Source organism: Heteronotia binoei, chromosome 17 (assembly GCF_032191835.1).
Source record: "Heteronotia binoei isolate CCM8104 ecotype False Entrance Well chromosome 17, APGP_CSIRO_Hbin_v1, whole genome shotgun sequence".
In the NCBI taxonomy this organism is placed as follows: domain Eukaryota; kingdom Metazoa; phylum Chordata; class Lepidosauria; order Squamata; family Gekkonidae; genus Heteronotia; species Heteronotia binoei.
In genome coordinates, this window is record NC_083239.1 from 56,566,876 (window position 1) to 56,592,921 (window position 26,046).

Here is a 26,046-nt window from a genome sequence, read left to right on the forward strand (position 1 = left end):
CTCACCTCCACCTGTTAGAATCCACCTCCCTCCTGGAGAAAGCTTATAGCTGGAATAAAACTTTGTTGGTCTTTGTCAGACTGTTAGCTGCCCTGAGTCTGCTTGCGGAGAGGGTGGGATAAAAATTTAAGGTAAGTAAATAAACAAAGGTGTCACAGGACTCTCCCCGCTCCCTCCCGGACTAGATTTGCTAGCTGTGCAGTTAGCTTTCTTCCCCTCCCCAACTGTTAGAACTGGAAAGGGGGATCTCTCTCTCTCTCTCCCCCTCTGAAGCATGCTTGCACATGGAAACTTATACCTAGAATAAAACTTAATTGTCTTAAAGGTGCCACATCTCTCTCTCTCTCTCTCTTTCTGTCCCCCTTCCTTCCTGCCCAGAGGAGGAGGGGGAGGAACACTCAGCCTATCAAGAGAAGGGAGGTTTGGATTTCTGTCTCTCCTCCACGAAGCAGAAAGCAGGAGACGAAAGAGCTGGGCAAAAGCAAGCTGTGAAGCAGTTAGCTGATGAAAGCCATTAGCTTGCAGGCAGGATAGGAGCCCTGAAGGGGCCGATTCTGGCCTGTATGCTGGACATCCGTGCCCTAGAGCGCTGTCTGCCCCGCAGGGGCTTAAAACGTTCGCCTGCTCATCCCACTCTTATGTGGGGGGGAAGCTGTCCGGCTCCTCAGCAACGGAACACCAGAGCTTGTAGCAGAGAGAAAAGCAAACAGCTCCATGGAAGAGCAGCAGGAAAGGAGGACTTAAAAGGGGAAGCACACACACTTTATTATAAACTTTTAGAGTCTCACTTTTTTTCTTTTTAACTGGCTCTGTAAACATTCAAGACATCAGCCCTGTAGGTCGGCAGAACCTCCAAGGCACACGGAAACGGCAGCTGGAAGAGGCAGCAGCAGCCCTCCCCCCCACCCCAGAAACATATTCAACACCCCCCCCCAAGGTCTGCTGGAAGACCCACGACTGTTCTTGGGATCCTCAGCCCCTCCTGCACCCCTGCAGAGGGGGGGCTCCGACACCTTGAGTTCCCTCCTGCCAGACCAGTGCATGAAGCGTTGCTTTCCGCAGGAAGACCCTCCCCTCCTCAGGAGCCCCCCCCAGCAATCCTGGTTCATGGGGTGGGGCTTCCCAGGAAGCGTCTCAAGTAGGTGGAGTTGGTGAGAGCAGAACTGGTGCTGGTGCAGAGCTTCTGAGGCCTGGAGTACTTCTGGAAGGTGGCGCAGAGGGCAGAGTTGGAGCCTCTCATGGCGGCCCGGGCCATAGATGGATAGACGGCAGACAGCTCTGACGCACTGCAAGGAGGGGGGAGGCGAGAATCAGGGGCTGGCTGGAGCGGGGGGGGGGGGAGTCCAGGAAGGGGTGATGCTGAGCTGGTCTACAGCCTACGAAAGGCTGAGCCAAGATTTCTGTGCTTTGCCTGAATGGCTGGCAAGACTGCTGTGCTTTTGTGGCCAGAAAGGGGCTCAGAGGAAGTCTGACTTCCAAGAACGGAGCCAGTTGTCCGCAATGGCTGGGAGTCAGCTCTGGCCAAGTACCCCTCAGAGCAAGGGGGGGGGGGCAGGCAGAATAAAGCAGTCTGAGGCAGGGGCAGGTTCTCTCCCTGGAAATGTGATGTGGAAGGGGGAAGAGGCTCTGCCTCTCCATTTCTGCTCTGCTGGTATATTTGGAAATGGTAGCTTTTGCTTTGGGCACAGAAGAACTCCTAAAGCTTTGACGGGGGGGGGGGGGCAATTCTGCAGCTACCACAGAAGGTGTTTTGGACCAATTTGTGCACAGAAATGAGAAAAGGAGGGACAACCAGCCTGCCCCTTTCCGAAGCACTCCTCAGGCAGACCCCCTCTCCCTCCGGGCTGGCGCTCTCTCTTACCTGTACAGGTGGAATCTGGGGGAAGCTTCCTGTGAGCCTGTGGTGCCCCCGTCGCCCAGGACTCGCTGTGCCAGGCCAAGGGCTGCGATGGAGAGCAGAGCTGGCTCAACATCCACCGCCTCTGCCTCCATCAGGGAAAGCTCCATGAAGTACATGGCCATGTGCTGGACCTGCGGAAGGAGGGAAGAAGGCAGCTCTCAGTGGGAAAGAGAAGCCAGCGGTCTGCCTGCGCAGCCCCCTTCCCCGCCTCTGAGCCAGCCCCCCCCCCAAGTGGGCAAGGTGCCAGGAGCGACGGTGAGCATGCAGGGAGGGAAGGCGGCCCACCCCAAACGCCCATGGAACCAGGAAGCAGATTCCACCACTGGGCCCGCCCCTTCCCAAAGCCCCTTCCTTTCCTCTGGGCTGGCCCGGCCCACTGCGGCCAGCAGGTGGAGCAGCGGCACAGGGTTGGCGTAGTGGAGCCCAAACTGGAGGCGGGCCAAGATCTTGCGCTCCATGCAGAAGAGCTCCTTGGGGGAGACGGTGCCCTCGGTCATGAAGCACAGCTGGCTGGGCTGGAGGAGGGAGGAAGGAAGGAAGGGCAGGGAAGGCGTGAGGCAGGGGGGCCCATCAGGGCCTGGGCCAAGGGGGGCGGGATGGCCAGAGAGCTTCCGTAGAGGCTCCTAGCCCAGCATCCTGACCCCTACACCACGGGGGGCCAAGCTCAGGCTGGGGCTTCACAGACCTCATTTGCTGGCTCCTGCCCCTCCTAGGATGGGGTGGCAGGTGGTCAAACCGCCCCCCCCCCCCGCCACTGGCCAGCCAGATTAGACCAAGGAGGCTGCCCGGACCCTACCTGGGGGCAGGACGTCTCCTCCACCTTGCAGGCCAGGAAGAGGCAGGTGACGCTGAGGAGCTGGAGCGTGGCCACTCGTACCTTGCTCATTTTCAGGTAGGCATTCATGAGGTACACGGCCAAGTAGAGGGTGTCGTCCGCCAGCTTCAGGTACTCCTGAGGAGTCAAGCGTTGGGGGGAGGCGTTTGGAGGGGCCCGCCTGCCTTTCTCTGCTCTTCTTTGGGGGCACCCCCAGGGGGCGAGGGGCTTTGAACAGGAGACCAGAGATCAACCCATCTGAGGCTCTGGCGGGCCGAGGAGGAGAGAAATCTCACCGGGGCAGACCCTTGGGGGCCCCAGATGGGGGGAGGGAAGGGGGGCACCTACATGCACCTTCACCAGCCAGTCGACGAGGAGTGCCCGCCCCTCTGCAGTCAGGGCGTGGGGCAGGTCAGACGCTTGGAAGCTGAACCGTGGCTGCTCCTGGGGGGGGGGGAATCACATAATCATAGAGTTGGAAGGGACCTCTAGTGCAAGGAAGAGGGGGAGCCCATTGCGCCCAGAGCCGCAAGGAAAGTGTTGGGGGGGGGGGGGGGAGGGCAGCTCTTGGGAAAGGCTGCTGAGACACCTGGCTCAGGTCTCATGGGAGGGCAGGAAGAGGCAGCAATGCCCCCCCAGCTCACCATCAGGCTCCTGAAGATGTCCCAGGCGTACTCCTGCTCCACCCCCATGGCCATGCGCTTCATGGCTTGCGATAGCTCCTGGCCCAGAGATGCCGAGAGGGGGGCCACTGAAGAGCGGGGGGGGGGGGAGAGGGGAACATCAGTCAGTCGGGCGGGGGGGGTCTTTTTTGGAGACCAGGATGCTGCAGCACCCTGAAGGAGGCCCGGGGGGATTGGCTGGAGCCTCTCACTGCAGAGAAGGGGCTGTGCAGTCTGGATGGACCACCGGGAGTGATGGACCTGCAGCTCTCCACCACAAGGCCTCAGTGGCCCAGGAGCCGCCCAGCCCAGCCCACCTGCCTCCCCTCCCCCACCTCAGCCCCCTACCTCTCCACTGAGGAGTCTCTGCAGCAGCAGCAGCGGCTTTTGTGGGGCAGGCAGCTCCAGACTTCTCCAGGGCTCTGTCCCTCCCCTGGCCCTCCTTGGAGAAGAAAGATTGGCGTGGCAGCAAGAGCAGAGAGCAGAAGGGGCAGTTCCCGAAGCAGAGGATCTCTCTGGCCGAAGGTTATCCACAGTGCCGGCTCCACAGCATTTTGTGCCCTCGGCAAAACTCTCTTTCCCCACCCCTCTGCTGCGCCATACCAGTGCTTTTGCACCCCCAGGGGGTGCAAAGGGAGGGAGAAAGCCCCTGCCTCCCTGGAAACTCCGGAAAGGCATGAGGGAGACAGCCCAACCCAGCACCCCCAGTCTGCCGGCCCCCTAGGCGACTGCCAGCCCTGGCGGGGAGGGAGGGGGAGATGGAGCCCCCAAGAGGAGCCCAAAGTCAGGGCGGGCAAAACCACACCAAGCAGCAGGATTTCTCCAGTGGAGAGCCTGCAGACATCTCTGGGTGGTCTGTGGTGCCCTCCGGAGTGGAGCCAGAGGCCGCTCTCTTGTGGGCACGCCCAGATGGAAGGTGCTCCTCCCACCCCCAGGGCAGGAGCTGGGAACGGCCACTGAACCAGCCTCTCCCTGGAGAGAAGGCTCTCCTGTCGCGGCGCCTGCAAGAGGCCTCCTCCCAGAGCCCCCCCCCCCCGCTCTTCCCTTCTTGGCAGGCAGGCCCGCCCGCCCTCCACCTCGGCCGCTCTTCAAGGGGCCTGCCCGGCCCCACTGGACAGACGCAGGCAGGCTTCGGAGGAGGGGGCCTGAAGCCGCCTGGGGCGGGATGGAAGCGGCCTTCTGGAGGCCAAGCCCAGCGATCCCCTGCGTACCCGTGGCGGCAGCGGCTCCGTCGGGCGGCTGGGCTGAGCCCGCAGGCTGGCCATGAAGGCAGGGCAGGGCGAGGCGCAGGGGCAGCAAAGCAGCAGCAGGAGCAGGGCGGGCGGCGCCTCTCTCGCCAGCAAGGCTGGGCGGGTCGCAGGGGCCTGGGCGGGGCTGCCGCTGCCGCAGCTGGCCCCGGGACGAAGCGCGGCCTGTGCGCAAGAGCGCGGCCAGAGCCTCAGGCGGAACAGGGGAGGAGCGGGCCCGACTCTGCGCGGGGCAGAAGCACAAGGGGAGTCCCGGGCACAGGGCAAGACCCAGAGGGGCCCGTTGAGAGCAGCCCAGCCCCGCTTGCAGAGCACGGGGCTCCCAGCCAGCCCCCACGGAAACCTTCCCGCAGCGCAGCGAGAAGCCACATTCACCATTGGCCTTTTTCCTGTGTTCCTTTGCTTCTTTGGGGGGGGGGGGCGGGGGGAGAGGCAACGATGGGTGGGAGTCAGCAGCCACGGTGGGGGGAGGGAGGGGACCCCAGCAGAATGACCCCCCCCCGTCAGCACCAGCTACTGCCCAGCTGCACCCCCCTCCCCCCCCAAGAACAGCAGCACACCAGCTGGAAACAAAACAGAACCGTTTTATTGCTTGTACCGTACAAACCCAGGGAAGAGGCTGGCCTTCTGGGGCCTACAGAAGCCAAGCGAGCAGCACCACCGCCCCCCCCCCCTTCTACAAACTGAGCTCGAGTGGGGGCGGGGGGGAGGGGGGCTGCTGGTTTCCAGTGCCGAAAAACACCCCGCAGCACCAGAGCCGGCTTCTTCACACTAAGGCGCCTCCCTACTGCAAAGCCAGGATTAAGTTAACAAACTTCAACTATCACAGCTCTAGAAACAGAAAGAACGCTTTTATTTTTATTTCTTAAAAAACCCAATGTAAAGAGTAAAAAAAGAGAGAGACTCTCTCTCCAGGGTTCCCTGGAATCCAGAGGCACCTTCGTCTGGCTCCCAAGAGTTCCTATACAGCATTATTGGAATCCAAAAGGCCGAGCCCCCGTGCCCAGAGCTCCAGGCTGGGCGATGGCAAGTGGGCACTTGAGGGCCGGAGAAGGGGCCGGGGAGTGGAAGGCCCAGGCAAAGGCCAGCAGACCTCCCTGAAGGCTCTTTGGAAAGACAGCCCATTCAGCCTTGACCGGGCCAGCTGAGGCTCCCCTCCACGGAGACTAGCTCCACCGTGGGTCTGCTGCAAACAGGGCTTGTCCCTCCCTCCAGCAGCCCAGGTGAGCGAGCGGCAGAGCCCAAGGGGCCACCAGGAGGGCAGGGAAAGAAGGCCCCCCACTCAGAGAAAAGGCGCTTGAAGGTGGCAAGGCACCCGCGTGGGGACAGGAGGGGCTCTCCCCCCCCCCTGCAAGAAAAGAGCCCCGTCCGCATGGAGAAGGGGGCAGGTGGTGGTCCTGAGGCCCAGAGAGACCTCCAAGGCTTTCCTGCAGACACTCTCCCCACCCCCGACACCAGGAGATGCATTCTGCCCTGGGGACCACTGGCTGCCCACCAAGGAGAAGGTACGGGCAATGCAAAGCCAGACTCCAGCCCCTGTGCCGCTGCCTACAGGATGGGCCCCAACAGCTCCCAGGCCTTGTGCAGCAGCAGCAGCAGGAGTGGAGGAGCCGCCCCAGCCAGGAGATGAGGCAGGCACCCCCCCCCCCCAAGCCCCACCTTTCACACTGACATCCAACCACCTCGGAAGGGAGCACTGGTGGGGCTGCTCCCCCTTTGCCTGCCTCTCCCAGCAGAGGGGAAACTGCCCTCAACAGCAGAACCTTTCCTATATCCAGAGACTGGGCAGGCAGCCTCTGACTCCCCAGAGGACTTCCCACCCCTGCTCAGCCGGGGCCAGCCGCTTCCTGTGCCCAGAGAACCAGCAGGGAACCAGGGGGGGGGAATACTGTCTCAATTCCCCCCCCCCCGTACACACAGTCTGCAGAAGGCATGTCCTCAGCCTCCTCCTCTGCAAGGCGTCCCCCCCCCCACCCGCAGCAGGGAGGCTTTGGGGCAGCCCCCTCCTTCCCTAGCCAGCATGAGAGACGGGGGGCTCTCGTGAGGAGGGCAGGGGCTGACGGAGCCGGGGGAAAGACATTGGGGGGGGGGATCTGAAGCCTTCCAGGAAAGGTGAGCTGGCTCGGGGGGGCCTCCTCTAAGGCTCACCTGCTGTTTCTGAAATGTCAACAGGAGTCTAGGGGGGCGCTCTGCAGGTGCAAAGAGCCACCACTGGGCTCAAGGAGGAGGCCTGCCTATCCAGCCCCGCCCCCCCCTCCACAACAGGGCCCAAGCAGAGACACAGGCCAGCCGGCGGGGGAGGGGGCAAGGAGGAAGCCAAACCCAAAGAGGCCAGCTGCCCTGAGGGAAGCCATCCATTGCCAGCAACGGAAGAGGCAGCCGGGAGCAAATGGGCTGAGTGTCTGGGCACCCCCCTCCTGCCAAAGGGAGAAGGGATCCGCCGCAGAGAGGCCTGGGCGACCCGGCCAGCTGGAAGTGGCCCGTGGTGGTGGTGGGGGGGCAAGGCACCGTGCAGACGTGGGGCAGCTGCTTGCCCCTTTGATGTGGCAGCTGCACAGCAAAGCCAGAGCACTGCTCGTTTGGGGCAGGATGGAGAAGCCAAGGTTCCTCTTGAGATGCAAGAGTGGAGATGCGGAGGAGAAGGCGGGGCCTTGGGGCTTCCTCCCCTCTGCCAGCGTAAAGCACGGAGCCCAAAGGGGGAGCAGCTGCTGCTGGTAGGGCAGGAACGAGGCAGCTGTTTGGGCGGCCCAGTTTGCAGAGAATGGATCCTAGAGAGCAGGGCCCAGGAACCAAGCAACGGGTGCTGGGCATGCATTGCCCTTGAGCTAAGGCAGCGGCAAAGTCCACAACTGCGTGGGCAAAAGACGCCCCCCTGCCCCAGCTCACTGGGGGGCCATGCACCAAGCGCAGAGGAGCTGGAAACTTCGTCGCCAAGGAGGGCGCAGCTGCTGGCAGCCGGCTGGGCTGTCTCTCTCTCTCTCTCCCCCTGTTGCACAAGGGACCAGTCTGAGCAGGAGAGGCACCTAGCAGAGAGCACAGCCAGCGTTGGCTCTAGTGCCTCCTGGTGGCAGGAGGGCATCCCACATTCAACACGCAGGCTGTGGGGCCACAATGCCCCCCCTTCACAAAATGTGCCTTTTTTGGTACGCCACGTGGCAGTGTGTTGCTCCAAAGGGATTCCCTCCGGTCCGTCCACAAGCAAGCTCACTGGAAACCCCTCCCCTGGCTCCGAGGGGCTCCAGAGAAACTCCCAAGGAAACCTCAGAGAACAGCCCCCATGGCAGGGCACGGAGTCTTTGGAAGCTGTTGCTGCGGCCCCCAGACTGCTCTCCTTTAAAATGCCAGCGGGGCTGAGAGCCGGGAGGCCCTGGGCACAGAGAGCCCCACTTCCTTGCTGTGGCAAGTTCCGGACTCTTCAGGGGAAGGCAGGCAGGGCTGGTGAAGTCAGTCCAGTCCCCCAGGAGCCAGGGGGTGTGCTGTGTGCGTGCTGCTGCAGAACCAGCCCCAGGGGATCTCTCTGCTCCTCGAGGGGCTCTCCCAGGGGGAGGGGACCGCTGCCCGCCTACTCCCGGATGCTGGCCGAGTAGGAGAACTGCGGGAAGTGGGCCCTCTGGTCTGCCTCCAGCGAGTCCAGGCTGTCATCTGTGGGCCAAGAAGACGCAGCAGCTGGGTCATGGCTGACCCCAGACCCCCCACACACCAGGGAAGGGAAGGGAAGGGAAGGAGGGCTGCCTTCGACTCACATCGGTCAGGTGGGGTGATGGTTATCGACTGTGCCGTGAATTCATCGTCAAAGTACCGGGTGTCAATTTCAGAGGTCACCTGGGGCTTGAAGGGAGGGATGAGCTGCAAGGGAAGAGGCCGTTTGCTCCGGGGCTCAGCAGGCCATCTGCAACCCAGAGCGGGGGAGTGGGAGGAAGCCAGCCCTCCCCAGACATTCCTGCCCCTCACCTTCCTTTGGACCACGTCTTGCCAGTTGACGGCTGCAAAGAAGCGGTGCTCCATCACTTCCTTGGCATCGTTGGGGCTTCCACCAAGCCTGCAACAGGCAAAGGGGTTGGTTCCTGCTGCCCAGGAGAGACAGCCGCTGGGGCTGCCCAAGACTCCTCACAAGGCAGTCTCTGCCCAACTGGCCACAGCAGAGGGAGGCTGCCTTCTCCCGGCCCAAACGAATGGAGGCTGGGCACTGCCCCAGGGAACACATTATGTGCTGCATGCTCCCTAGCCTCCACCAGATCTCTGGATCCCACCCAACGGAGGACTGAGAATTCAGCATCACCAGAGAATCCACCACTGCCCTGAGCTGGGTGGCCCAGATCCACCTGCTTGGTTAATGCTGCTCATGCTCTGGACCAGGGGTGTCAGACATCTCTTTATTTATTTCATTTATATCCCGCCCTCCCCACCGAAGCAGGCGACCCAGGGGCCGAATCAGGCCCCCAGAGGGCTCCTATCAGCCCTCAAGCAACTGGCTGTTATCTGCTTCCTTCTCCTTCTCTCTTGCTTCCTTCTGCGTCACAGCATGCTTTGCAAGGCTTGCTCAACTGCACAGGAGCTACAGGGCAAAACCTCTCTTTTCTCCGTTGGCTGAGGTTCCTCCCTTTGGGGGGGGGGGAAACCTGAGCTTGCTTTGCCAGGCTCTCTCAATCCCACAGCAGAGCTACTGAGCCAAGCCTCTCTTCCTTCTGTTGGCTGAGGCTCCTCCCCCTCCTCGTCCCCTGGAGAAGGAGGGAAGGAAGCCGGAGCTTTCTTTGCCCAGTTCCCTGGATCCCCTGGGAGAGATAAAAAGAAAGCACCTTTATGACCAACGAGTGCTAATGTTTTAAGGGGTTTTTTTTAAAAAAATATTTAACTGTGTTTGTTCTGTGTCGTTTGTCAAGTTTCTCTCTCTGCTCCCTAGTCATAAACAGGTACAGACAAGGCCCAGCCCAACAAAGTCTCATTTGTGTCAGATCCGGCCCTCATAACAGATGAGTTCGACAGCCCTGCTCCAGACCTCTGTTTTGAAGCCAGGCCTGGCCCAAAGATGGCAGCCCCTGGAGGCCCAGAGCTCCCCGTGCCTGCCCACCTCTGCTTGGGATCCTTCTTGAGCAGGCCAGCCAACAGGGCCTTGGCCTCCGGGCTCAGGGTGCGTGGGAAGCGGATCTCCTCCATCAGGATGAGCTCAAAGAGGCGCTCGTGGTCTTGGTTGTAGAAGGGGAGGCGCCCACACATCATTTCGTACATGACCACCCCCAGGCCCCACCAGTCCACAGCCCGCCCGTAGTCGTTGTCTTCCAGCACCTGTGGGAGAGGAGAGAGCTGCTCAGCACCTCGGGGGGGGGGGGCAGCAAAGGCAGGAAGGAAGAGGGGGGCAGCTTTGGACACAACTTGGCAGCTCCTCCTGCCCATCCGCACTCCGACACCGTGGAGACATTTCTCACCCTGAAGCTCCTCAGAGCCTACGGCGTTAACACTCCAGACCCAAAGAACCAGGCAGCTGGGCGCTTTCACACATGCTAAGTAACACAGTTTCAATCCACTTTCATACAATAAAATCCAATGGCAAAGGGCACTGAAAGTGGATTAGAAGTGTGTGTGTGTGAAAGCTCCCGAGAGGAGTGGGCAGTTCTCTGGCCTCCCCAAGGGGATTCCCAGCCTGAGAGGACTGGTCCTGCCCTCCTCCTTCCTCCCACACACCCACCAGGCCTCTCTCCACTGGGGCCAGCCCATGTTTTTGGTTCAGTGTTGCTCAAGGCTCCTCCGCGGAAGGGGGGGCAGCGGCTCAGCAGCAGCAGCTGGCTCCTTGCAGGCAGGCTCCGCGGGATCGCTCAGGGCCCGGCAAGCCACGCCTGGAGCACCAGCAGCTGCCGTGTGCTGAAAGGGGCTGGGGCCGCAGTGGCAGCTGGCTGGCTCGACCTGGCCCTATGCTGCTCCACCCCATGCGACTGCACACAGCCAGGCCAAGTCAGGCCCTTGGGATCTCTCCAGGGCAGCCTGCTCAGCTCTGGCCAGCAGCAGCTCTCCACAGTCTCCCCTGGAGACCTTTCCCAGCACCTGCTGCCTGCCAGGGACTGCAGAGGGGGCCTGCTCTCCTGCTGCACCAGGTGCCACGGGGGTCTTCCTTCCTTCCTTCCCTCCCTCCCTCCTCTGGGTCAGCTGCACAAGCTGTAGGACTCTGCTTACCTCTGGGGCCAAGTACTCTGGCGTCCCACAGAAGGTCTTCATCGTCGCCCCGTCGGTGATGCCCTCCTTGCACAAGCCAAAGTCTGTGATTTTGATGTGTCCGTCTTTATCCAGCATGAGGTTCTCCAGCTGGAAGGAACCAAGGCACAGAGGAGGAGGAGGAAGAGGAGGGGAGCTGCAGGCCGCTTCCTTCATCTCTCCAGACAACCAACCAGCCAGAGGCATGGGTGGGGAGGGAAACGAGGGGGGGGGGTTCTAGAGACAGCAGCTGGCACGGTGGGGCTGCAGTTAAGGAATATCCCCCTTCCTCCCTCCCTCCCTCCCAACACGCCCCATGTGCCCGGGTTGCCCTCGCGGCTGGGCACAGTGCCAGACCCCCAGGCGCCTGCCTGCCTGCCCGAGCACTCCCGCACAGCATTACCTTGATGTCTCGATAAACGACATCCCGCGAGTGGAGGTACTCCAAGGCAGACACTATCTCAGCCCCGTAGAAGCGGGCTCGGTCCTCGGTGAAGACCCGCTCTCTGGAGAGGTGGAAGAAGAGCTGGGGGCAGGAAGATGGCAGAAGCCCTTGGTGAGCAGCAACAGGGGAGATGGGCAAAAGCCACCCACAAGCACAGGGGCAGGAAGGGGCACCCCTCCAGGCGAGCCAGTGAATGTCCACCCAGGCAGGACATCGTGTTCCAGCCCGGGTTTTCTGGCCAGCACAGCCTCTCAGAGGGGTGAAGTAGGATCTTGAACAAACCGCAGGTGTCCTTGCTCCCCTGGTATGGCTGCGAGCGCATATCAAGCTCCTGGGCTTGCATAAGGTTTCCCTTTCACCCTTGACAATGAATTGAAACGGCTACAGCCATATCACATGTATTGCCTTTCGACTGATTCAGAGTTAAGTTTGGCCTTCAAATTTCTAAAAGGCTAAATAGCACATTATCAGACACATTAGATTATCTCGTCCTTAAAGAACTGACTATGTATCTAGATGATGATTGTATGCTTAAGTTGGAAAGGTTTAGTGTAAGATAAGACTGCTATTTTCCCATATAAACACAAGGATGCAACAACAAATCGGATTTCTCTGAATGGAATTCTCAGAATATATTAGGTGAGTTTTCTGGTTGTATGTGTGACTTGGGTTTACGGAAAAATTCCTCAAAGCAGTTTAAGACAATAACCTGAAATCTGCTTCAGAGAGTAGTCATGTTGGTCTTCAGCAGAAGAGCTGGGTTCGAGTCCAGGAGCACCTGAGAGGCCAATACGATTTTCGGGTGTGAGCTTACGAAAGCTTCTATCCCACCCGAACCCTGTTGGTCTATAAGGTGCTACTGAACTCGAACCCAGCTAATCAGGAATCTGGTTTGCTTTATATTCTACTTGTTCAAACAGGGTTGAGAAAGGCCAGGAGATCTGGATTTATTGGCACTTCCTTTTGCAGCCGTTACAGAGTTAATTTTCACATGCTTGTATTTTCTAACGTTTAAGAAAATTATTTCTTTTCCCAATAAAAGATAACTAAATCTCTGAAAGTTTTCTGCCTGGTTTGCTAATCTTAGTTCACTAAGAATAGAACTCACAATTCACTTGTACTATCAAAATAAAAGGTTGCAAACAATCTTTATCCGATAGATTCAGGGAGATAGATATCTGGGAGCAATCTTTATCCGACAGATTCAGGAAGATAGATATCTGGGAGCAATCTTTATCTGATAGATTCAGGGAGATAGATATCTGGGAAAATTTTTATCTGATAGATTCAGGGAGATAGATATCTGGGAGCAATCTTTATCCAACAGATTCAGGGAGATAGATATCTGGGAGCAATCTTTATCCGATAGATTCAGGGAGATAGATATCTGGGAGCAATCTTTATCCAATAGATTCAGGGAGATAGATATCTGGGAGCAATCTTTATCCGATAGATTCAGGGAGATAGATATCTAGGAGCAATCTTTATCCGACAGATTCAGGGAGATAGATATCTGGGAGCAATCTTTATCTGATAGATTCAGGGAGATAGATATCTGGGAGCAATCTTTATCCAACAGATTCAGGGAGATAGATATCTGGGAGCAATCTTTATCTGATAGATTCAGGGAGATAGATATCTGGGAGCAATCTTTATCTGATAGATTCAGGGAGATAGATATCTAGGAGCAATCTTTATCCGACAGATTCAGGGAGATAGATATCTAGGAGCAATCTTTATCCGACAGATTCAGGGAGATAGATATCTAGGAGCAATCTTTATCCGACAGATTCAGGGAGATAGGTATCTGGGAGCAATCTTTATCTGATAGATTCAGGGAGACAGATATCTGGGAGCAAATCATTTTAAAAGAACCGTTCTTAGAGAACTGTGCGGTCCAGATTCACCACCCGGATGTGAGAGAAGCCCAGAAGGAGCCCTACCTCCCCTCCATTTGCGTACTCCATGACAAAGCAGAGGCGGTCGTTGGTCTGGAATGCATATTTCAGTGCCTGGGGAGGGAGGGAAGGAAGGAAGGAACCGAGTCACCCCTGAGAAGCAGCAGCTGCAGCAGCCCCTCCTTGCCATGGCTGGGGAAGGTGGAGGAAAACCTGCCCTCCCCGCCTCCCCCCCACCCCAAATCAAGGCCCTGATCCACATACCGTGAGGAAAGGGTGCCTGGTGTTCTGCAGGACTCTGCTCTCAGTGACAGTGTGGGCCACCTCGTCCTTGAGGGGAGAGAGAAGCATCGGCCGTCACTTCAGCCGCAGAATCAATCCCCAACAAGCCCCCCAAGGCGGCCTTCTCCTGCAGTGGACCAGACTCTGAACCAGCACCCCGCTTGCACTGCAGGGGGGGCCACAGCAACACACGCCCTGGGGCAAGCTGGCTTCACATGCCTTTCTCTATGGGGAAGAGCATCAGAGGGAATCCCAGAGGTGCAGTTTTCCTCAGCTGAGCAGCCAGGGCAAGACAGCCTGACCCTTGCAGCTGAGCCTGGAGGTGGGTGGATGGCAGGAGGAGCCTGAGGCCATTCTTGGAAGCCCCCCACAGAACAGGATTCAGAACCCCAGCCCCCTGAAGGCAGAAAGCAATGCTCCCTCTGCTGCCGCTGCTGCTCTCCCCCCACAGCCCAACAAGACCTTGGCGATGATGACTTCTTTGCGCAGGATCTTCATGGCGTAGTAGCGCCCAGTGGCCTTCTCACGCACCAAGATGACCTTCCCAAAAGTGCCCTTGCCCAGGAGCTTCAGGTAGTCAAAGTCGTTCATTGTCTGGGGTGGGAGGGAGGGAGGGACGGAGAGGGAGAGATGGGGAGGGAGGAGGGTCAGATGCCAGCCCTCCCACCTCTTCCCAGTCCAGCCCCAAGGGGCCCAGAAGCCCCAGTTCCTCTTTGCCCCACCAGCCTCTCACCGCCTTGGCCCGGGCCTGGGTCACAGCCACCACTTCCATCTCCTCTGCCCCAGTGCTGCCCCCGGGAGAGCCGCCCTGGTAGTCCATCCGGTCCTCTTCCGGCTCCTGGTTCTTCAGGCTATTGGCAACCATCTGAATGGCCCGGATCCACTCCTCGCTGGGGACGACACAGGGGAGTTGCGGGTGGCAGGCAGAAAGATGTGCTCCACCCACCCCGCCAAGCACAGCTAAGCTCTAGGGCTCAGTATCACAGGAGGGCCCCCGCAAAGAGACCTCAAGAGATGGGCTTGAGCAGCCTTACGGGCCCCTCAGTGGCTTCTAGCTGCCGCCCCCCAGCAGCGTCTGCCTGCGCAGAGAGCAAATTTCATCATTCATGTTGTGCTCTGCTGCGAGCCCCTCTGGGGAAGGGGCGGAATAGAAACAAACATCATCATCGTAAATTCTCCCAGCTGAGGGCAGCTGCAAGCCCAGCTCACCGCTCTTCGGGGGAGTCCACGTGGAAGGTCCTCTCAATGACGGTCGTCCACTGCAGGCAGCGGATGATGAAGGTGTTGGGCCGGGGTCGCTCCGCCTTCATGAGCTGGCACTCTGCGAGGTAGGGAGAAGGAGGGGCTGTCTGAGCTGGAGCCCCTCCCCCCACCCCCACCCCCGCTACAGCCCCAGGGGATGCTGGGAAACCTCTCCTCCTCTGCGGCAAGTGCAGAGCCCAGGAAGGCCCCAAGCTCCCACCCCTTATGCTGACACCTCCCTCCCCCCACGCAGCAGCCCTGCAAGGCCCTCTGGCAGGGGGCAGCAGGAGGGGAAAGGAAGAGCCAGCCTTGGGGGCAATTCAGCTCCATTCAATGCACTCCTCCAGCCCTTGCTGCCTTCTCCCTTCTGATCCACCATCTGCACAGAACACCACAGGCCCTGGGCACCTCACTGGCTTGAGCTGCGGCAGCTCTCCAGAGCCTGCTGGAAAGTCCTTCTCAACCACCCCCCCTCCCCTCCCCTCCCCAAACACACGATGCTACCTTCTCCCAAGCCGGACCCCAGGACTACCAAGGACAGTTCTGGCTCCTCTGGTGGGCAGCCACTCTCCCGGGTCTGAAGGAGAGAACAGCCTCTGGTCCTTTTAACCGGAGCTGCTGCCGGGGTGAAGAACCTGGACCCTTCTGCAGGGCACACCCAGGCTCCCCCTGCGCGGCTGAGACCCAGAGCACCATCACTGGATGTGGATGAACATGAGCAACGCACCTGCCACAGAGAAGTCGTTCAAAGGGGGCAAGCTGTGCTCAGACGTTTCAGGTTTCTCCTTGTACCCAATGAAGGACCCATCGCTCTTCAGCAGGAAGTACCTGGGCCGCCAAGTTTTGATGTATTCACCTGGAAAGCACAAGGGTTGGGGACAAGGCTCTCTTCAGAGAAGTCTGTGTTGCCCCCCCCCAAGTCTGGTGAAGGAGCGGAATGGAAATGGTGAGCAGGCAAAGTGCACCCCCAGGCCGGCTTTGAAACAGGCCCCTGCTGCGGCTCTGATTCCCACCTGGAGGGGCCACCTGCACCCCATTTCATGCACTCTCCCCAATCCTGTGTGGCAAGTGCCGGCAGGGAGGGGGCTGGGTGCAGCAGCAGCATCTAGGCAGATTATGCCATGCCAGGTTGGTTAACATCTCCGCAGCAACTCTTCCACACACGAGAACTGGGGTTCTTTTATTTATAGTTTTAATTAACAATATAAAAAGGTAAAGGAAAGGTCCCCTGTGCAAGCACCAGTCGTTTCCGACTCTGGGGTGACGTTGCTTTCACAGCGTTTTCAAGGCAGACTTTTTACGGGGTGGTTTGCCCTTGCCTTCCCCAGTCATCTCCACTTCCCCCCCAGCAAGCTGGGTGCTCATTTTACCGATCTCAGAAGGATGGAAAGCTGAGTCAACCTGGAGCCGGCTACCTGAACCCAGCTTCCGCTGTGATCGAACTCAGGTTGTGGAGCAGAGGGCTCTGACTGCAGTACTGCAGCTTTTCCACTCTGCACCACGGGGCTCTTAATTAACAATACAGACATGACAATAAACACACACAAAAAAAGGCGAACAACACAAAGTAATAAAACAAAACAATATACTGAAGAATTAAGATTGAAATTAGTTAGTCCAAATACATTAGCTGGTAATCTATGTTATTCTATATTGATAATACAATACATTTGTTTTTAATCTATTAATCTTTTTTCTATTTTCTAATTTATTATGATTTTTTTCCTTATTGTCTCCATCTTTGCACACAGGAACCGTTGATGGGGAGGGGGAGAGGAGAAGCCTTGCATGGGGAGGCCAAGAACCCTCTTGAGGGGGGGGGCACAAAGTGTGCAGATGCATGCAGAAGCTTTTCAACTACTTCTTAAAACCTGGATGGGAGTTCCAGAGGCCAGGGTCCTACCCCAACCCCTCTCAGTTGCAACCCAAATTACCAACGGGGCTTCAATCCTGCTTGCCTTTGCTTGGTCAAACTCTTCTCTGCAAGCAGAAGAGCAACGCAGAAGGATCTGCCTCTGAGCCCTCTGAGACCCTGGTCCTCCCAGCCCACAGCCCGCATTCTGCAGCCTCACAGAGCTCTCGGGGGGAGGGAGGGCAGGGAGGCCTGCTTGGTGTCCAGAAGCTGTGCTTTGTCATGGAGGACCAAAATAGCCTGCAGGCAGGCCTGGAGACCACCAGCTGCCATCTATATTTGTCTGCAGGGAGAAGGAATGTGCTGGAAGGAGCCCCAGCCAGCCCAAGAGGAGCCTCACAAGGGAAGCACCAGCTCAGGGGGGCGCGGAGGCTGAGGAGAAGAGGACTACACAGGGGGGATAAAGATCCTGGAGAGCCCGGCCAGGACTCAGGGGGAATCTCTGGTCCTTCCACCCCAACCCTCACTCAGGGCTATAGGTCAGGGAGGGTCGAGGTCCACAGGGACGGCACAGAGAAGATGCCAAACGGGGCTCATCAAATTACTAGTGGTTTTAAATTTTGGTTTATGTATTTTGTTCTTACTATTTATGGAATTTATATCATGCCTTTATGAAACTTTAAAATCCTGTTCCGTGTTGCTGGAAAGGGCCCTCAAGTCCCAGCTGGCTGTTCTGGGGCCCTCGTGGGGGCAAGAGGCAGTCAGAGGGGTTGCTTGCTTCTGCGCACCTGCCCTGGCCTTCCTTGGGGGGGGTCTCCCCTTCAAAGACCAACCAGGGCTGACCTCCCTTAGTTCCGAGACCCGAAAAGACGGGGAGTCAGGGCCATACGGGCCAGGGCAAAAAATGACCCCACAGGCCCATTAAAACCAACTACCTCCCAAGCATACATCATTCAAACAATTTTTAAAAGAGTAAAACAACAACCACCACCCAGCTAAAAACATATGAAACACAAAAACTTTGGTTCAGAACAAGGGACCACGGAGGGAATGCCAAATGATACATTCGCTGTCAGAAGACAGCAACGGAAGGGAAGAGACCAATCCCTCCGGGAAGAGAATTCCTGAGCTCTGGTGCCATGACTGAGAAGGCCCTGTCTCCCGGGTTGCCACCCACTCGGTCTCAAAAAGCCCAAGGTGGCACCCAGAGCAAGGCCTCTGAAGATGACGGTAAGGGCTGGGTGGGTTCATAAGGAATTAGGTGGTCCTTCAGGTATGTTGGTCCCAAACCATGTAGGGCTCTGAAGGTCAAGGCCAGCCCCTTGACTTGTGCCTGGAAACAGATCGGAAGCCAGCCACAGATGGGCCGAGACTGGAAGAATATGGTCCCTGCAACCTATTCAGGTCAACACCGACACATTTCAAGGGCAGCCCTGCAGGGATTCAACTAGATGCGACCAGGGCACGCACATGCCGCTCTGGCCAGATCTTCTCTGCCCAGGAAAGGCGGCCGTTGGCTACGCAGTCCAAGCTGGCAAAAGACACTCGGGGTCACAGAGGCCACCTCCTCCAGCAACAGAGGGCCCCCGGACGGCAGGCCTGCCCCAACCAGAACAGGTGACACCTTAAACCCCGCCCCCCCGGTCAGGTCTTCGGCCCAGCAGCAGTGCTGCCATCTTGTCCAGATTAAGCTTCAGTTTACCAGCTCTATATTGCAGGCTGCTTGAAGCTCCACGTGGAAGAGAAATGAAGACAGACAAGGCTGCCTCTCATTAACCCCACGGAGCAACGTCTCACCTGCACTGTGCTTCAGGCTCCCCCAGCGGCATTGCCTCGGAGCTGAAGTAACCCAGTCAGAGAGATTGGTTGTTTTGGGGGGGGGGGGGGGGGGGGTGAAAATTGTCTGAATTGTGCTTTGTTTCCACAGAAAATGTCTAAAAGTTCGTTGTTTCACAAAATTAACAACTAATGAATGCTGTTGCCAATATAATATTAGGCAAGCAGTTTCAAAGTTGTAACACATGTTTTCCAGGCAATTATTCTTAGGAACTGTGTGAGAGAGCACATGTATGTTTCAGAAACGCACATAATAACCCATATTTAAAAAATCCAGATCACTTCTCCTAATTGGCTGTACCAGTCAAATCTAAATTACCGTATTTTTCGGACCATAAGATGCACTTTCCCCCCCAAAAGAAGTGGGGGGAAAAGTGTGTGCGTCTTATGGAGCGAAGATACCTTCCTTGGGGGGGGGGGCGTTGCCTCTGCCTCCGATCCCGGCGCTTCCCCCGAGCCTGCCTGCCTGGCTCCAGCTTCTTCCAGCAAGCGCTGGGAACGCTCCACGCTGCCCCCACCGCAAACCCAGCGCTTCATGAGCGGCAGCTGCGGAGAGGGCAGTGTGCTTCCTCCGTGCCTGTCTGCCTGGCTCCAGCTCTGACGCTTACAGCAAGCGCCAGGATCGCTCCCTCCGCCCTCCGATCCCAGCGCTTGCTTTAAGCATCAGAGCTGGAGCCAGGCAGACAGGCACAGAGGAAGCACGCTGCCCCCTCCACAGCCGGCGCTTGCGAAGCACTGGGTTTGCGGAGGGGGCAGGTGCTTCCTCCGTGCCTGTCTGCCTGGCTCCAGCTCTGATGCTTAAAGCAAGCGCCGGGATCGGAGGCGGAGGCAGTGGATCGTCCCCCAGGAGGAAGGTGCGTCCTGTGGTCCAGAGCGCCTTACGGTCTGAAAAATACAGTAAATGCTTCTGACCCCTCTCTCATGGCAGAAGGGAGACTGTCACCCCAAACCAACAGGTGCCTCGGTGGAAGAGCTACAGGGGAGCAGGACCCACATTCATGGCCTAACAAGCACCGTCCTTTTCTCGTGTCTCCACAGTGTCAGGGCCGCACACACCAAGCTGTCTCAAACCCATCACAAGTATCATTTTGGTAAAGAGAATTTCCATATGGAGTTTTACGTTTGTTTGAACATAACGAGGGGTGAGGGTTTTTGTAGAAAAAGCTCAGCAGAGACTCATTTGTGTATTAAGCCACACCCCCTGATGCCAAGCCAGCCGGAACTGTGTTCCTGCTCAAAACAACGGCTCAACCACATTATTGATCCCGCCTCAAATATTTCAGTTCAAGTATTTTTTTCTTAATTCTGGGACATAAGATTGACATGGGATCAGAACTTGTTTACCATATCCGAGGATATAAAAAAGCTAAAACCAGATCACCCTGTATTTAGGGCATCAGTTAAGTTTTCTGGGTATTTTTGGGGGGGAATGTTTGCAGTTGTTGCAACAGTCAGTGAAGGATAGCTGGAAGGGCCAAACGGCCGTGCAATCAGCCCCAACACCACCAGTGCTACCCCTCCCCCCAGCACCCACTGACGCAATCCAGAGGCTTCAGCCACCCCTCCAGGCCTCACCTCCCGAACAAACAGCCTCTGCTGCCGCCTTTGACATGTTCTGTGGATTCTGCCTTGGAGGAGAGCCCAGGAGGCTTGCCAAAAGGCCGGGCTCCCCTTCAGCCCTGGCGGCTGCACAATGAGACTCCCGGCAGCAGCTCAGCTGGGTCAGGACTGGGGCACTAGGAGAGACAGAGACCCCACAGCTTCCAAATGAGGGATCACCCATGATCAGAAAATGTAAAACTGCAAAAGCATGGCTTCAACCCCAGCGACTGAATGTCAATCTGGTTAAGTAGGAGTGGCTTTATTACAGAAGTCAGGGCTTTCATGCGCTCCCAGCGAGAGGCTCAGGGCAAACTCAGAAACCACCCTTCCCCTGGCTAGGAGGGCATTCTCAGTCAATCTTGCAGTCCACCAGACACCACAGAGCGAGGGGGGGGGAGGGTTGACCGGGTTCCCCATGCCCCCAATCAGTCTTTGTTCCAGACCTCACCACATAGCTCCTAGGGTGGGGGGGGGGAGAAGCTCACCTCTCTTGTGCAGCCACCCCTCCTTAATGATGGACACCTCATTCATGTTGACGTGGGGGCGTCACGTCACTTCCCTGCTGCAGGGTCTTGACTCTGGTGACCTGCAGAAGAGAAGAGGAAGGGCTCAGAATGCACCTCAAAGGGCAACCAGCACTGGGTGCGAGACCCCCACCCCACCCCCAGGACGGACAAGGACAGGTAGAGGCCAAAGCACACTCTGCACGAGTGGCTGCCGACCGGTGTGACTCCTCCAAGAAGTGTGACTGGCTCATTTGGCAGCAGCCCCCACCCACCTCCTCCTCCACAGCAGTGAGATGTAGCGGAACCACGTCATGGGAACAGTCGTCCCCAGGGCCAGAGCCTCCCTCTAGGGGCACCTGCCCACCCACCACCCTCACCCAGAGGGGGCTGCAGAAGACCCCCAGTCTCCAACCAGGGCTGAAGAGCAAAGCCTGTTTGCCCAGGTTTCAGGCCTCTGGGCTCGGCCGATCAGCTCCCTCGCCCCTCCCTCGACACCTCTCTTTTCAGCTTCCCTTGCGGCCTTATCTGCCCCTGTGTGCCTTGCCCTGCTATCAGCAGAGATAAGAGGCCTTCCCCTAGGCTCAGATCAAAGAGCCAGGCTGGAGCAAAACATCCACCCTTGGAGCAAAAACAAACAGCGAGAGAAAGATTAATTCCAGGCACCTGATGGGATTAACTCTGGGGTCAGAAAGGAGCCCACAAGCCAGCCTGGCAAGCTGGGGGCAAGGAGGTCTCCTGAGCCAGCACTGGGGGGAGGAGGTTTCAGCAGCAGCCCCCCTCAGGGGAGATAGCAGGGCTGCCTCACATGCTCCAAAGAAACCCATGGCAAGGCCTCTGGGGGAACCCCGCTCCTCTGCACTCCCATGCCCACAGGAAGCCTCTGAATGGGTAAGGATACCCATTTCAATTTGCAGCCCCCCTGTTCTGCCTAAGGGGGAGCCAGACTGGCCTGTGCCATGCCCCCTTCTATCCTCACAGCCACCTGCTGAGACCGGCAGGGCCGAGTGGGTGTGGCTGGTCCAGGGACGGTCAAGGAGCTGCAACAGCAGAGCAGGGATTTGAACCTGTCTCCCCCAAATCCTCGTCCCACCCGCCAACCACTGCTGGCTCTCAGAGACCGGGGGGGGGGGGGAGGCAGCCTATTATGCATTTGGAAGGAATGTCTGGAGGCCCCGCCTGCCCCTCGCCCAGGTTCCCACTGCTGGGAGACCCCCCCCAGGAAACCCTCCTCCTCCTCCGAGCAGAAAGGAGCCCTCTTCTCCCTGCTGGGGCTCCCCATGGTCAGGCACCTGCTTGCGAAACACAGGCCGAGGACGACGTTCCCACAGAGGCTGGCAGCTGGAGTTGCAACAGGGCTTCCAGGGCCTTGCGTAACTGAGCACAGAGGCCCTGCAGGCTCCCCCCCACCCCCACCCAGCCTGGAGACCAAGAGGGACTGAGGCGGAAGGGCAAAGTTCTGCAAGGCCAGGCCAGGAGACTCAGCTCCCCCCTCTGTCCTGCTCCCTCTCCATCAAGGTGGTCTGAGAAGCCCTGCCCCCTGGGGGGGGAGAAGGCTACAGCTGCAAAGTCCCCAGGGGGACCCTTCCCAAGCAGCGCTCCTCCAGAGGCAGCCGGTTCCCTCCTCCCCAAGGAGCTGCGGTGTGGTGGAAGCAGGGGCCGCACACCTCTGCAGCGTCTCAAGAGCAAGACTGACACTTCGAATTTCCCAGAATCCCTTGAAAGCAAAAGGACACCGGATTGGCCACGAAGGCTACCCTCTGGCAACTGCAGCAAAGGCTGGCGCTGCTGAGGTCCTGCAGGGACAGGTACGTGGCCCTCCCTAGGGAAGGGACCCCCCTCCCTCTGCCCCCAGATGGCAGCAGCTCCCTGGCAGGCCCGGTGGAGCGGATGGGAGAGAAGCTGGGTGACTCAGACGTTGCAAACACAGGGGTTGTTTACGCACTCCAGGATGTGACCCTGTGGAAGGAGAACAAGAGGGCAGGGCTTGTGGCACAGGGAGGGGAGGGGAGAGAGGGCCAGAGACGGGCTGCATTCAGGGATGCTCAGGCAAAGAGGAGGGATCCAGGCTGCCTGAGGGGAGCACAGCCCTGAAGACCAGCTCCACGAGGGACCCACCCCTGCTGCCATAGTGGCAGCTGCTGTATGGGGAAGTCTCAGCCGCGCTGGGCAGCCCTGCAGCTTAGCCTGACCACCATCACCCTGGCTCTTTCCCCATCAGGCCTGACAGTGGCTGGAGACCAAGGCTGGAGGGGAAAAAACCCAGAGCAGAACCTGGTGACGAGTCCTCCCACCCTGGCCACAGCCACAAAAGCTCTGTGAACCAAGAGTGCAGCCCAAACCAGGAGGAGGAAGCTGGGTCAGTAGCACCCCTCCACCTCCGCTAAGACCAGTCAGCTCCTAGAAGGGGCACCAAATCCCAGTCTCTCCCTCCCACTTGTTCTCTACCTCCTGCCTAAGTGGCCAAGCTGATTTCACAAGTAACCAGGCAGAACCCACTGAATAAAATATGGCATAAATGATTAAATATGAAATAAAAATATGGAAGGATGATGTGGGGGTCACAGGAACAGACAATTTTCAACAGGGATTAGTTGTATTAATGGAAGAGAGGGCTACCAGCCGCAGTGACTAAGAGGAGCCTCCACATTCAGAGGCAGTCAACCTCTGAAGCCCAAAGCCAGAAGGCAACATCAGGCGAAGGCCTTAGCCTCTCTGCCATGTTATTGGCCACTGTGTGAAACAGGATGCTGGACTAGATGGACCCTCCCTGGTCTGATCCAGCAGGGCTCTGATGTCCTTCTCAGGGGAAGGCCTCGGCCTCTCTGCCCTGTTGTTGGCCCTCCAGGGGAACTGGCTGGCCACTGTGTGAGACAGGAGGTTGGACTATCTGGACCCTCCCTGGTCTGATCCAGCAGGGCTCTGATGTCCTTCTCAGGGGAAGGCCTCGGCCTCTCTGCCCTGTTGATGGCCCTCCAGAGGAACTGGCTGGCCCCCTGTGTGAGACAGGAGGCTGGACTAGATGGACCCTCCCTGGTCTGATCCAGCAGGGCTCTGATGTCCTTCTCAGGGGAAGGCCTCGGCCTCTCTGCCCTGTTGTTGGCCCTCCAGAGGAACTGGCTGGCCCCTGTGTGAGACAGGAGGTTGGACTATCTGGACCCTCCCTGGTCTGATCCAGCAGGGCTCTGATGTCCTTCTCAGGGGAAGGCCTCAGCCTCTCTGCCCTGTTGTTGGCCCTCCAGGGGAACTGGCTGGCCCCTGTGTGAGACAGGAGGTTGGACTATCTGGACCCTCCCTGGTCTGATCCAGCAGGGCTCTGATGTCCTTCTCAGGGGAAGGCCTCGGCCTCTCTGCCCTGTTGATGGCCCTCCAGAGGAACTGGCTGGCCCCTGTGTGAAACAGGATGCTGGACTAGATGGACCCTCCCTGGTCTGATCCAGCAGGGCTCTGATGTCCTTCTCAGGGGAAGGCCTCGGCCTCTCTGCCCTGTTGTTGGCCCTCCAGAGGAACTGGCTGGCCCCTGTGTGAGACAGGAGGTTGGACTATCTGGACCCTCCCTGGTCTGATCCAGCAGGGCTCTGATGTCCTTCTCAGGGGAAGGCCTCAGCCTCTCTGCCCTGTTGTTGGCCCTCCAGAGGAACTGGCTGGCCCCTGTGTGAGACAGGAGGTTGGACTATCTGGACCCTCCCTGGTCTGATCCAGCAGGGCTCTGATGTCCTTCTCAGGGGAAGGCCTCAGCCTCTCTGCCCTGTTGATGGCCCTCCAGAGGAACTGGCTGGCCCCTGTGTGAGACAGGAGGCTGGACTAGATGGACCCTCCCTGGTCTGATCCAGCAGGGCTCTTCTGATGTTCTTTCAGGGGAAGGCCTCAGCCTCTCTGCCCTCTTGTTGGCCCCCAGAGAAACTTGTTGGCTGCTGTGTGAGACAAGAGGCTGGACTAGATAGACCCTCCCTGGTCTGATCCAGCAGGGCTCTTCTGCCGGCCTCGGCCTCTCTGCCCTGTTGCTGACCCTGCGGAAGAACTAGTTGGCCACTGAATGAGACAGGAGGCTGGACTAGATGGACCCTCCCTGGTCTGACCCAACAGGTCTCTTTTGATGTTCGTTTCAGGGGAAGGCCTCAGCCTCTCTGCCAACTTGTTGGCTGCTGTGTGAGACAGGAGGCTGGACTAGATGGACCCTCCCTGGCCTCATCCAGCAAGGCTCAACTGCTGTTATGAAGGCCTTGGCACCCTGTTGCCGTCCCTCCAAAAGAGCTGGCTGGCCACCATGTGAGATGGGATACTGGACTAGATCCCACAGGGTCCTGTTATGCTGGTCTGATCCCACAGGACTTGTCTGATGTTCTTCAGCCCAAATCTAGCCAGAGTTCACCCCACACAGGGAGATGGGGCACTCTCAGTCCCCTGCCTGCTGGGCCTCTCTCATTTTAGGAAATGAGTCTGCAAACTGGGGCTGAAAATACCACCGACTGTGCCCTCTGGGAAAAGCAGCTACCACCTCAAGGCACTTCCCAGTGGAAGCCACAAGTGAAAAGGCAGAGACCAACCCTGCAGCTCAGGCAGCCTGCCTCTCCCAGTCCTCCCGCAGCACCGAGACAAGAAGAATAGGATGAGGGACCATCAACCTGCCCCCCCCCCGCCCCCAGCAGCTCCCTCCCTGTGTGCTGGTTAACCCCTCAGGAGCCTCACCTCTGACCCTGCCCAAAGAACTAGCGCCTTCCCTTCTTTTGAAGCCTTGGTCCACTCAGGAATGAATGCAACGAAAATTTTGTTTATTACTATTATTGCTATTATTATTATTTGGACCGGCTCGATCACCCATCCCGGCCAAAGCCAGGCTCTGGGTGCTGCACAACTGATAAAACAATATACAACCAAAATTCCAAGCAACACATTGCAAAATGTTACATTAAGCCAATAAGACTCTAAAACCCACGATGATGCCCCACTCATTTTCAGGTAAGGAGAACCCCTGCGTCGTGTACACCAAACTGAAGGAGGGAGCCAAGGCAGCCCCTGTCAAAATCCAGCCCCCCCACTCATATGAAGATATGAAGCTGCCTTATACTGAATCAGACACTTGGTCCATCAAAGTCAGTATTGTCTTCTCAGACTGGCAGCGGCTCTCCGGGGTCTCAAGCTGAGGTTTTTCACACCTCTTTGCGTGGACCCTTTTTTGGAGATGCCAGGGATCGAACCTGGGACCTTCTGCTTCCCAAGCAGATGCTCTACCACTGAGCCACAGCCCAATTAATGGCTCTCCGGGGTCTCAAGCTGAGGTTTTTCACACCTCTTTGCCTGGACCCTTTTTTGGAGATGCCGGGGATTGAACCCGGGACCTTCTGCTTCCCAAGCAGATGCTCTACCACTGAGCCAGGGTCCCTCCCCTGAAAGCTTCACAGGTCCCCCCCCCCCCGCAGTCTTTCCAAGGAATCAGCTGATGCTGCCCTTTTGGAAGGCTCCCAAAGGCGGGGGGGGGGGGTGTTGCGGCCACATCAACCCCCCCCCCCCCCGCAATCCCGAGGCTGGCTGCGGAGGAGCCAGCGAGCACAACCCCCCCGCGCAGCCAGCGCTTCCTAA

The 26,046-nt window shown here is 58.1% G+C and overlaps 2 protein-coding genes across 2 annotated transcripts; both read right to left on the reverse strand.

Moving 5' to 3' along the window:
* Nucleotides 1-740: 740 nt before the first annotated feature.
* Nucleotides 741-5,001, reverse strand: CCNP (cyclin P). Its single transcript, XM_060257806.1, has 7 exons — nucleotides 4,894-5,001; nucleotides 4,588-4,846; nucleotides 3,359-3,465; nucleotides 3,063-3,158; nucleotides 2,697-2,852; nucleotides 1,862-2,415; nucleotides 741-1,286 (listed from the first exon to the last, which is right to left on the reverse strand). Exons 1-6 carry the CDS (start codon nucleotides 4,999-5,001, stop codon nucleotides 2,059-2,061), a joined length of 1,083 nt encoding a protein of 360 aa, XP_060113789.1. The 3' UTR covers nucleotides 741-1,286; nucleotides 1,862-2,058.
* Nucleotides 5,002-8,170: 3,169 nt separating this feature from the next.
* AKT2 (AKT serine/threonine kinase 2) lies at nucleotides 8,171-20,540 on the reverse strand. The gene is made up of 13 exons (XM_060258256.1): nucleotides 20,449-20,540; nucleotides 15,401-15,529; nucleotides 14,641-14,752; nucleotides 14,165-14,321; nucleotides 13,894-14,025; nucleotides 13,414-13,479; nucleotides 13,195-13,263; nucleotides 11,210-11,332; nucleotides 10,789-10,917; nucleotides 9,692-9,906; nucleotides 8,575-8,662; nucleotides 8,367-8,469; nucleotides 8,171-8,265 (listed from the first exon to the last, which is right to left on the reverse strand). Exons 1-13 carry the CDS (start codon nucleotides 20,492-20,494, stop codon nucleotides 8,186-8,188), a joined length of 1,449 nt encoding a protein of 482 aa, XP_060114239.1. The 5' UTR covers nucleotides 20,495-20,540; the 3' UTR covers nucleotides 8,171-8,185.
* Nucleotides 20,541-26,046: the final 5,506 nt, after the last annotated feature.